Source organism: Neodiprion pinetum, chromosome 1 (assembly GCF_021155775.2).
Source record: "Neodiprion pinetum isolate iyNeoPine1 chromosome 1, iyNeoPine1.2, whole genome shotgun sequence".
In the NCBI taxonomy this organism is placed as follows: domain Eukaryota; kingdom Metazoa; phylum Arthropoda; class Insecta; order Hymenoptera; family Diprionidae; genus Neodiprion; species Neodiprion pinetum.
This window is the reverse complement of record NC_060232.1, coordinates 26,857,201-26,869,740: the sequence shown is the minus strand read 5'-3', so window position 1 is coordinate 26,869,740 and position 12,540 is coordinate 26,857,201. Positions and strand designations below refer to the sequence as shown.

At 39.8% G+C, this 12,540-nt stretch overlaps 1 protein-coding gene across 11 annotated transcripts in view; it reads right to left on the bottom strand.

Annotated features, from left to right (window-relative positions):
* Positions 1 to 12,540, bottom strand: part of cno (adherens junction formation factor afadin) — a 115,848-nt gene that overhangs the window by 25,683 nt on the left and 77,625 nt on the right. Inside the window, exon 1 of one of the 11 annotated variants that reach the window (XM_046636646.2) lies at positions 2,647 to 2,748. The exons of the other annotated variants lie outside the window; for them this stretch is intronic. Coding sequence (XP_046492602.1) covers positions 2,647 to 2,704 — 58 coding nt within the window. The 5' untranslated portion in view covers positions 2,705 to 2,748. Of the gene's footprint in view, positions 1 to 2,646; positions 2,749 to 12,540 lie in introns of those variants that run through there. 11 annotated transcript variants of the gene reach the window in all.

Below are 12,540 nucleotides of genomic sequence, written 5' to 3'. Positions count from 1 at the left end.
TTAGCATTGACCTGCGAAAGTTGTACGGCGGTTCCAGTTTCTGCGGTTCCATTGACATTTACTAAGCCAATATCACCGGACACCATTCTCCATTTCATTCTCATTTTTCTCTCCAATACTCCCTTTTGGATTTCATCACATATTCCATTATCCGCCAGAGGCCACACGTAGGTATCGAATGATTTGGACTAAGGCGAACGAACACACGCCTAGTCACTGGAGACGTAGAAGGTCGTCGCAAGTAAAGTATTGGGCGGTGATTAGGGGTCCGGTTTCAGCCCGGACTCGTTCCACTTGACCAAGGCACGGAAAAGGAGGCGGGTATCATAGCTGAACGGAGAAATCTTCACCGATGACGTGTCCGTTTTTTTCTACTCTTCTTCTTGATTTTCACACGAGAAGAATCAAAGTTCCAACAACACTAGCGGCACGCCACTCTTAATATTGAACAGTATAGTCAGCCTGCCGGTACCGCAGCAGTGGCATCACACTTAATTGCACCTATGCCACGGTGCAATTGCTTAATCGTACAATTAAATAAAGTTGAAGGAGTCAATTTAGCGCGGCCACCGCGACCACCACCACCACCGGCGACCACGACCCGTTCTCCAGGAGGTCAGCGCCTCTGCGGAGTCATTGCACTTACAGACTTCAGACTGCAGAAGTGCACCAGGGGCGCTATTCCGTACGCGATTCAAGCCGCAGATCGAGTCGTGTCCAAGACAACCGCGTACTAGTCGTTACAGACACTGCGTTACACGCAATTGAATCGGTAGCTTATGTAGTTATTGGTTATATTACAGGTTACAGTAGAGGAAATCAGTAATACGAGACCTGCAGCCTGACAAAAGTTGCATAAAAACGGGGTACGTGAACCTGCGAAAAACGATTCGTTATCCAGAGTTCAGGACGTCGCCTTCTTCGAATGATGCGAAGGAAGTGAGACTGCGTGTTCTAGAATTATTACCGCACCTTGTCATACATCTCGACGTGCAGCTACCGCGGACCTTGAATAAATGGGTAAAAAAGCACAGATGAGGAGCCGAAGAAGAAGACGAAGAAGAAGCAGACGCGATGCATGGAAAGGAAAAGGCCTTCTTGGCTAGAACCAGAGGAAGAGAAAGGGGGGAAGGAGAGGGAGCGGGAGGAGAGGTAGAGGTAAGCCAGTTGACGTACACACGTGCTAGTAACGGAATGCAGTGTTGCCAGGTTTCTCGCCATAGTGCAGCGTATAGTATAGACGGTGTAGAAACACGAGTTCAAAAGGTTCGATTCTAGACCTCGCTTACACACGCCAGAAACGACTCAAGGATAGAAATAAGAAGGAAAACACTCGGCGCTTTCCTCTTGGAAAGTCTTTTCTCACGTCGAGTGTATCGCTGACAATGAGTATGAATGGCGAGGCAAAGGATGACAAATTTTGGCGAAAAGAAGAGACGGTCTGGCTCATAAATCCAGCCAGGCTATAACAATTTATCCAATTTATATACTTGTATTAGCGCTGAAAGGTCCGATATTTTAGACGAGGAGTAAACTGCAACAATCCTACCAAAAATCACTTCTTCACGCCTGCCGTTCCGTTTGAATTTAAAAATACGGAGCGGTATTCGACCAAGAGACGGTTTACCTACACCTACCGGTTCCTATCAAATTTCAAATTGCCCCGCCGGAACCACTTCTGATGTAATTCAGCCCGTGGCTATAAGAAAGTCGGCGCCTCACGGAACCTGACTTTTATTTCAGCTGATTATAAGTTCAAAAGACTGTGCCACGTACTGACTGCCTTACGAGGAAACGACATCCCTGGAGAGACGTGCAGTTGCTTCAGCATGAGAAAAACTCTCATCGGGTATGGTGTAAAAGGCGCAACCAATTAGCAATAATACACCAAGTTCAAGAGGAGAGAGCAGAATATTTGCTGATAATATGTGATGTAACGAAGAAGAACGCAACCGAGTGTTCGCCGCAAATGATTGAAAATAATTATCAGACTTTAGATGATAATATTCGAATGTTGGAGGGTAGCTGCGGGTTTTTCCGAGGGTGAAATTAGGACCACTAATTACGAATGTTCATCAATTCTTCGTGAGCTGTCGCCCTTGTGCCGTCAATGTCTCTAAATTGAAATGGTAGATGCCGGCGGAAGATAATATTCAATTCAGGTTATACTTTATGTTAAACTCTATAAGGTCGGATGCTTTTATCGAACTTGCAAGAAAACTCGACTATTCGACCATAAGCCATTATTTCACGTGGCTACTCGTAAATACTTCGAGAATCGGATTTGGTTAGGTGTGAGTGACCAACTCATGCACAATCGATAGCTAAATTGCCCGTTTTTTTTTTTTTTTTTTTTTTTTTTCAGCGAGCAAAGTTTTGATCGCGATAATGACGACTGGTGGAAAAAGCCCCGGGAAGGAAATATTTTCCCTTCTGCATTTAACCACGGGAATCAACGAGCGATAAAACGGTAAAGGATCAACCAATTTTTATTCCAAGTTTTTATTTATTTTTTTTCAAACTTTTTTCAAACCTCTAGGAATGTGATCCAGTATTGTATGATTACGAAGTTTTTCGCGACGAAAACAATGAGGAGCGATAATTCTTAATCATTGTTAAGCAGGGGATTGATTTAGGAAGACTTACCGAGCATTATTTCCACTTTACCGCTGCGTCGTGGTTTGAAGGACCACAGTCCGATCATTTTGAAGACTGCGGTGTGGATCGATTGACTTGACGATTGTTAATATTTTAGTATTATGATTAAATTTACATAACAAGTTTGACCGTAGTCCGGTAGTTGTGAGAAAATACGGTAATTATGTAGTTATTAATGCAACGATTAGTATAGAACAAGTGATTAGTCAGTGGTGACAAATACAAACTACGATCAGGTCAACAACGACACAGCGTATGTGTGCGGATTTAATTAATGAAAAAACATGCCATATGTAAATCTATGTATGCTAATGAAACGGAATATCTAACGAGTAACGATAAATCAACCGAACGTTAACGTGTACGGTTTTCAATTTTCAAACGGTGTAGTTTCCGTTTTGAAATTTAATGTTCATACAAGCAGCGATATATCCTACTGCAGGGAGGAACACGCGAGAACATCGTCGGTGATTCATATAAATTCAAGTCAAACAAACACCGTATTATACCGTCTGCGTGAATACTGAGGACACCTGTAATATGGGGGGCGTGAAATAGGGCGCGAGTAGAAATTACACTCGAGGCGGAATAAATATCAATGTTTGGATAGAAATGAAAAAATTATTTTTGGTAGATACAAATATCAACACAGTACGATTGACTGTTCCGAAGAAATCCAATTTCAAAAACTGGTTAGGTTTATAATAAACGAGCAGGTATCCCCTGAATATTGACTCGGTCTTGTTATCGCAGGTGAATTTCATTTAATCACGATGAGTACAATTTTCAACATCTTTTGAAAATTTCGATACACTATCCGAACCACAGGAATCTTCGATTGAATCAGCGCTTCGAAACCTGCATTGAAACCAATACGATTGACAACAACGTACAGTCTTTGTTTCAGTTTGAATTATTTTATCACTAATTGAGATTATAGCATTAATTGGATTTAAAAAAAAAAAAAAAACCGGTTTAAAACACTGCAATTATACCCGGTTAAAATATATTCGCACATTTTGTATTTTGGTTTACAGTAATTCCGTCCGCGAATGAACAACTTTCAATTTCTTATGATATGTCAAAAAATTGTTTAGCAAAAATCAGAAGAACTAGATTCGATGCGCAACATAATGTTATGCCCGAGTATCGCGCACCACTGCGACTGTACACCATTCTTCTGGTATAACGTACAGAAACTACCCCTATAAGGCACATGTGATGTCGACGGCGCATGCGCGTGGTAATTGTTCTGTTCGAGAAGCGATATGTATGGAAATACGAAACGATTTATGGGTAAAATAAATTATAATATGTTGGTTAAAAAAGCAGCAACGATTGCTGTAACGATTGATCAAATTGACGCGGATACGAAAGATTTTGCCTGAATTTTATAGTTTTATAATATCTGCTAACATCTATTTGCACACATGCGATGTCCACCTGTCTCGGTCGGATTTTATCACGGGTAGAATGAATGGATAGCGTGCAACTGTCGACGATGCAGTTATGATCTGTATTTCCCGATATATTCGTACGTCATCGCAGGATTGTAGATAACGAAAATCGATAAAGGGTAACGCGTGTCAGGCTGAGATCAGGGCTCACTGTTCTTCTCGAGATGTCGATGCGAGGAACCTTTGCGAATGGTTCGGGGCATTTTATCCGCGCAACATCTGTGCACCTGCAGCAAATACTGCATCCGACTGCAGCTTTGCAGGGTATAAAAGTACGACACGTAATCCATATCCGCAGGATTTAGTGGTCCATTAAATTTTCCTCACCTACGACCTATGAATAAAGATACGAGGATAACAACTTGAAATCGTAAACCTCGACAAGACACTCCGACGGAATTGAGAATTTAAAAGGTGCCGGACGGTAGAACACGAGAATCCTGTAGGGGTGAATTTATTTTAACGCAAGCCACAATTGAAACGGTGAATAGGAAAGTGGAGTGTTATTTTTATAAAGCCGTAGTCTCGCGACGAAGTGCGGGGTGATCGTTGTACAACCTACGTTTATTTGACGTAAATGGATGACGTGAATGGGATCAGGATTAAGCATGATTTATCTGCAACATCGACGAGTCCTGGTAATTTTATATGCAGTTTTATTCTAAAGCCTCTAAGATTGAGGTAAAAAGTTTGCACGTGGTCTGAGAAAAGATTCTCAATATCTTCAACTCACTTTGATCAAGTGGCAAAGCATTCCCGAAGAATTTCGAATCGCGCAGGTATTGCGACTACAAGTTTAAAGGTGACCTATGATAATTTACATCTTTGACAAGCCTGTTTGACATTTTTGGTAAGTAATCCAATAACCCAAGGATCATCCCCGTAGTCAGGGTTATAATTAACCAATTACATACACCATTGGCCGACACCCAAACCCAGCGCATATTTCATTCTGGATGGAAACCGCGAAACAGGCATCAACTAACTATACGGCCAAGTAAAGGTGTGTGCGGTTTACATCCGTTCGATCCACTTGGCATTCATATACATATACATATACACACATATATATATATATATATACATAATGTACACATATGCCATTGATCGGGCAGTTGGCTGATGAAACCGAGAGCCTTATCTTCGGTCATGTCCGCAGGTTTGGGTTTAATTGGTTTCCGCTTACGTTTATTTCATTTTTATTATTATTTATTTATTTTATTTTTTTTTGTTTTTTACTGGGAGAGAAAGGTTGGATTCAAAAGAAGAAAATAGAAAGACGAATTTCTGCGGTTTTCAAACAGGTTACCGATTTTATACGTGTACACAAGCATTGGCTGACGCGGTTGTTTAGTGAGTTGAAGATTAAGCGATTTCTGGTTCAAACTCTCTCACGCCTCAAATTCTGCGCGAAGAGAAAGAGAGAGAGAGAGAGAGATTGAGTAATTAATATTCCTGTATCTGACAAGTAATTTTCGTGCTCTTGACGGGGCGTTTGAACTTTTCCAGGCTGTTTATTAACGACGAATTTCCGCACTTCATAAACTCTCCCGATATTTTATACGAAGTGATAACAGATTGCAAGCTGAACTTTAACGATAGAATAAAACTCGTCCTGTGGACGGCACAATTGCGCGAAATAATTGGAGTGATCACGGCGTGATGACAGGTGATTTTGATTTAGGGCAAATTAAGCTGCGATTGTGGAATGAAAAAGTAAACACCGGTATCGAAAATGCAGCTTTCGTAAAACGTTACGAAAAAAACAATAAAAATCAATCTCCGTGAGCAACTCCCGCCTTTCTGTTCCTGAAAACTACTCGAGACAAGGTCTGATCAACTTTACTGAAGAGAGCTTTTTATTCAAATTTCAGGCAGAGAAAGATGCGTGCATATTTATACGTAGTAATGCCTTACATGTGTTTTAATTTATATCTGTGTAAGTCTGGTCCAATCGTGGAACGCAATGAATAAGTACAGTTTAGCCAACGACGCCGACGGTGACCCTTATAGTTTCTTGCTTGGATTTGGTAAAGGCACAAAGAACTCCTTTCAGTCTATCAAACTCTAGTTTAAGCTTCGTTGGAAGTGAGTTCGTACGGTTTACACGTAGCAGCGTGTAAATGTGTTCGTAAAAGCGGCAGACAGACTTCACCTCGGGAAAGAAATATGCCAGAAACGTCAAAGCTCAAAACGCAACTTGAACCTTAGACTGTACAGAATTTCAACTTTGATTTTCAGTAGATTTCCTTTTAGAGTAATGGTCCCCGTATACAATATTAAATTGTTTCTTAAAAAAGTAAACGTTTTACATACAAATTGGAATTCTACGATGAAAATGTAGGTACAAGGAAATCTTTATAATTGTCACACTGACACGGGTGAATCAACGTAGTTTTCATCAACCTTTGTAATTCGGCAGTAGCTTTATCAAAACGTACCGAATTCTCCAAGACGTACGAAAAAAAAAAAAAAAAGTATCTCCCTTTTACCAGAGCTGAAGAAATCTGTGTCTTTCATCTTTTCAAACAAGTCAAGAATGGACCCTGCCGTTGTCTACGTTGACTGACGGTCAGGCATAAAATATTAAAAATTTCTGTATCGTTCTATAAACCGTGCGGGCTTCACAGCTGTGCCACAGATGAAATCTGTATTCCCGTCTGTACGAGGAATATAAGATAAGCGAGTAAGAAGAGGCAAAAAAGGGGACTAAAGGTGATAGAAAAGGAGACAAAATCAACAAGTCGAGTCGATAAAACCGTCTCGAACTAAGCTCTTGGCGATTCAACGCTTCGCTGTGACTAGTAGCAATGTTTGTGCTTGGTCGGTGTCCGTCTGAATACACCAGCCGCATTGCAGCGTCTGGATTTTCCATGCATACGAAGCAAATATCGACGTGCATTCTCGACTACCAAACCCGAAGTATCGAGTCGCGGAAAATAAGTAAGAGGGAAAGAGTATCCAGAGTGGAAAACATCCCTGGATGTCTCTCGATCTCTTTCCCAATTCCGCTGATCAAAAAAGGATCATCGGAGTTTATTTGCGGTTTGAACGTTTATTGGTGTGTACGATCCTTTTTTCCATATGGGAAAGCTTTTGTCGATGAGAGTCTTAATAATTGCGGATGGGTAATTGATAATGACTCAAACACCGTTATGGAGAGATACAATGTCCGACATTCGGAGGTTGAATTTTTTATATCCCCTGAAGCCTGAGTAACCGTGCGAGTAAAAATTCAAGATCTAAATTGTCGGTTTCACTGAAACAAGTCTCTTCTCTAAGTCCATGAAATCCACACCATTGATATTATCTATATATATCACAAGACGGGACACTCGTGACTGTGTGTACGTATATCTTTTCAGAGCTTGGTTCATTCCACACAAGCCGTTATAGATTCAATTACGGGTTCTTGGTACAAAGATATCCTGTTTCGACGTCTGCACGCGGCATGATAGCCACGTTGGTAACTTGTTACCCACTACGTAGTAAATATCGCGCACTTACACAGATATATGCGCGATTTCATTGCGTGTTATATAATATCCGAACATCAGGAATACGCGGTCATGCACAGGTTCACGATTAATTTCCGGAAGCGAAACTTAAAGGCACGTCCGAGAAATTGCCTTTCTCAAATTCGATCTCGAGTCTGATTGCACAACCTTCGGAAACTGCTTGTCATCTTCGTTGAACCTTCGAGGTTACGCCAAATGCACCCCTATAGCTACAAAACCCAGCCAACATTATCAATCTGTCGACTTGCGCAGCAATTAATCAGCAGTTATGACTCGTAACCGAATGGCTGTTATGTATGTGCATCATCGAATCCCCCTCGCCAGTCAGCTTCAAACAATTCAAAAACGATTGCCTAATTTTTCCAGATTTTCATATCAACTCTGACACCTCTCCCCCAATAGGGTGGATTTTTCCATTAAAAATACACGTGTTGCGGACACATTCTCAGTATATATTTTATTGTAAGAGTAATAATGTTCTAAAAAAACTGTAACTGCGAGGTTTTAGTAGGCATTAGTGATAAAATCTGGGAAAAAATTCACATTATATGATATAATCCAGGAAATCTACACGAATTGCACACCCTCGAAAACTCACTTTTTTCGTTTGTATGAACTGCAATTCGTCTAGATTTTCTGGTACGATGATGTGAATTTTATATCAGATATTAGCACACCGATGATCACTGAAACCTGGTAGTTACAGATTTTTTAAAACATTATTACTCTTGCAATAAAATATATACTGAGAATGTGTCGGAAATACGTGTATTTTAAATGGGGAAATTCATTCTGTTGGATGGAGGGGTTAAAATTGAGATGGAATCTGAAAAAATGAGACAATTGTTTTTGAATTATTTCAAGTCGATTGAGGGCGGAAAAAATTTTGTCAACACCGTAAATAAGGACTATCCTAATGTATAATATTTATGCGTACAGTATCCGCGATTTCTTGACAAACTTTTCCTGCCATGGAATATCAAACGCGCCAACTGCAGTTTTTCGTCCTTTTCTCTACGTGTTTTTAAAAGTGGAATAACATACATCAGCTCTTGCGAACACTCTTTCACTAACTGAATAAGTAAGATATGGATAAACTCTATAAAATTTCACAGAATTGATTGAAAAGAAATTCATACTTCATCCGCAAGATTGCGGCTGTTCGAATAGTCCTTAAAATTAATGGAAATTCAGTATTTCGAATGAAATACGTATTCGGTGCCGATTATACCTGATTTCAATCAAAATAGCCTGGACTTTGTTTTACGTGTGAAATAATGGGACTGCTGAAAAACTGGGTTTTTGGCGATGCCAGCATCGCCCTAATTGCGGATTAGAGGTATAACGCGTAAACACCGGCTGCATGCATAGTTGATGGGGTTGTGATTAGTCTATCGAGGTCAACCAGGTCACTCGGTTATGTGCAAGGCAGTTCTGTATGCCGACTGGTCACGTACCGTATTCGTACGAAATCGATATCTCCGCGTTAAACAACCAGAATAATACGTACGGATCGAGTTACGTGCAATACACATGGGGACGCGGTACGGACACTAGACTATTTTAGAACATGGCAATACTCTTTTTATTTTCGTACGAAACAAGGTTTAAACGTTAACTTTTTTACCAACTAAAAATCTTCTCGATTTGTCGGATCTTTAGCTGCAGTGTAAAGAAGTACTTTGTACACAATGCGACTTCTTTTAATTTAAATATTGTGCAAAGATGTACAATTTATTCCGGTTTTGGTTTCCTTTTTTTTTTTCTTTCTTTTGCGGAATTTAAAAAAATAATCGTGAAGTATACAGTTTCGCAGTTGGTGTCACGATCTAGCTTCGATATAAATAATAACACATTTATTTTCGTAAGCCTTGGAAGGTTAGGCGTCAATCCACCATTTTCAACATAAGGTACGAAACGTTCTAATTTTGCTGATATCTGCTGTCTGATTACTCCAATGTAAAAAAGTTGTCATTTTTAAAGATGATTCAATAATTTACACGATTACTTCTGTATGATACCGTGCTTCTTATAATTCCTAATAATGCGGGGGTATTTTTATTTTTTTTTTTTTGTACGGTTAAACCTAATTTTTAGACACATTTCCAAGAGAAAAACGAAAATACTGGTAATCTAGGAATAATAATATACATATATGTATGTAATATGTTATGGTGTTCCTTAAAAATGTCATTTTTGAATTTTGACTGCATCACATCCCAAATCGTTCTGCTTTCTAAATCCCGCGCTTTGACGATGTTTTCAAAACTAAAAACTGAGAATAAAAGATAAAAAAAAAAAAAAAAAAAATTAAAGTAATAGTCAAATAAAAGGATATTCGATTCGATCATTCTCCCAGTTCACGTGATAATCCTCCGCGTGAACTCAGCCACTGTTCGACGGCCAATTTTACTCGATCACTCTTCATCCTGTCTACGTCGGTTACAATAAATTTCGACGCCGTCGTCGGGGGAAAATAACATCGGGACTTCGCATCACCGAGCTTTCTCGACGTAATAATACCGTGGTGTGGTAAAATTTCAAAGGCCGTTCGTAAACTTAATCAATTTCCAAATTTCTCGTGAATTTACACCCCCTGCACTGCTACCAAAGACGGGAAATTTATACTCTCTGGTCGAGGCAGCTTTTAACTTACTGAATTTCCTGCAACAGGCTGCGAGAAACTTTGCGCTATTTGAATACATATGTACATACAATTTGTATGTGTGTGTATATATATATATATGCAAGTGAAATATTTGCGAACGCTTATAAAATATTGGTGCTTCATTTAAATTTCCTCTTATACAACTGATCATCTACTGCAGCTAACCTGGAATATTCAACCGACTTGCCATTTCCGCAACAACAAACGTTTCTTTTCACTTTTCTTTTTTTTTTTCATACTAACGTATGATATTTGGATTATTATTATCGTCCCTGAGTGTTTCCATTTTCTATTACGTTACGCGAAATAAAGCTGAGAGTAAGAAATCTGAACACAGTCAATTGACTGCAGTAGCAGCAACAGAATTAATCAATTGATTTATTACCAATATTCGTGCGCTAACGTTTTTGCCAAACGTTCCGTTTTTAACAGTGATTATCATCGGGAGTTGTGATAAATGAAAAAAGCGATAAAATAATCGATTATCGTTTAATAAATTCACTCCGGCGGAGTTCCGCTGTGAAAAATGATCCTTCGATTGATTGTAATAACGACGATAGTGTGCCTGCATGATTAATAACTGGCATCCTGTACGCGTGGGTAGGTTAGTTATTTTTAGAATTTAGGACGTTGCATGCGGTCTCGATCTAGGTTGTACGAAACTACGTCACGGGGTTGCACCCCCGTCGGTTTCGCAGCACCTGTTCGCCCCAGATTCGATATATTACGTGTGTACCTCAGGCCTCTGAAAACCGATACAAACGTCACGTATAATATGATAACGGCATAAATTAACCCGGCTTTATTTGCATACCATGTAAATATCCGTGTATAATGCAAACATACTCGCGTGATATTGCCTCAAAACTCCCCGAAGACGCGCGGCTAATTGTCAGCCCTGTAGGAAAGTCTCGGGGGGTGAAAGCTGTGCTTACAGTTACCGAGTACCCGGCACTTCAGTGCCTCGTTTCAAACTGAGACAGAACGTCGTTGTTCCGGCCTGAAACCGTAATTTCGAAGGTACGGGAAAACGGGGGCGTGCTGGGGATCGGTAGACCACGAGGGGGAAGAAGACTTTCGTTTTACGATACACGAGGAGACGGATATTTGCAAATGCAGCATAAGCAGATGAGACTGTAACAGGATTCCTGATAATGGAAGGAAACATTTTTCCTTTTTCGGACCGTGTATCTCGACAACAATCGATTAATTTGACTGGAGTTTATATTATTGAAAATTATGTTGATAGAGCTTCGTTGTTGTGATGTTTTTTTTTTTTTCTTTTTTTTTTACTGGTATCAATTGATAGGAAGCAATTTTATTGAGAACGAAACGGTAACCGTTTTTCTCAGGGACACGTTAAGGTGCCCAGGACGCTTAAAATATGGTTTTAACGATTTACTATAAATTTTGAAACAGGTTTTTCGTATACTTTATCTATTTCGCAACATTACAAATTTTTTGTTCCATCGAACTGATGGTCTTTGAAGTTTAAATTCCATTTTTCGACAAAGTTTACGACGTTCTTATTTCGTTAATTAAAAAAAAGCGGGATCTTAGTAAAAAGGACAAACTATGCAAGAATACTACCCGAAAATTTGAGGTAAATCCTTAGAATCGTTTTCGAGGTATCGAGAAATCCGCGAAAAAATTACCGTGCGAAATGGTTGATGTTACTGTCAACAAAAATACCTCCTATTAATTGATTCTGACAAAACAAATCGACACGCTCGAACTAAATACTTTCGTATAAATGAAACCAGAATCGAACCAAAATAATTGGTTGTTGAGATAAAAATCTCCAACTTGACCCCTTTTTTCAACCGTCTACTCGTAGATACATGTATACCCCTTTATTCAGAAAGGCACGTAGGTTAAATGGCCAATGAAACTGACATACTCGTCGCTAATTTCTAAACCCCGAGGAAATAGCGAGGCTCTGATTTGTGGGCGAGATTTGTGAAATGAAAAGTTACGATTCTCAGAGCTGAGGAAGCGCTTCTACTGCATCCGAGTCTGAATGTCTGGAACAATTTGTACCGGTATTGATCAAACCGTCGGTGGTGAGCCTCGTAGGCGGACATGGGTAAATCTGGAGTAAATAATCGTCGGCGAGAAAGGGAAAATGCTGGAACACAGGGTCTGGACATGGGTAGACAAGCAGGCATGTGTGCGTCGAAAGTATTTTTCGAATATATTCAAACCGAGTGTGAAAATTACGCGTGGAGTTAAAAACCGG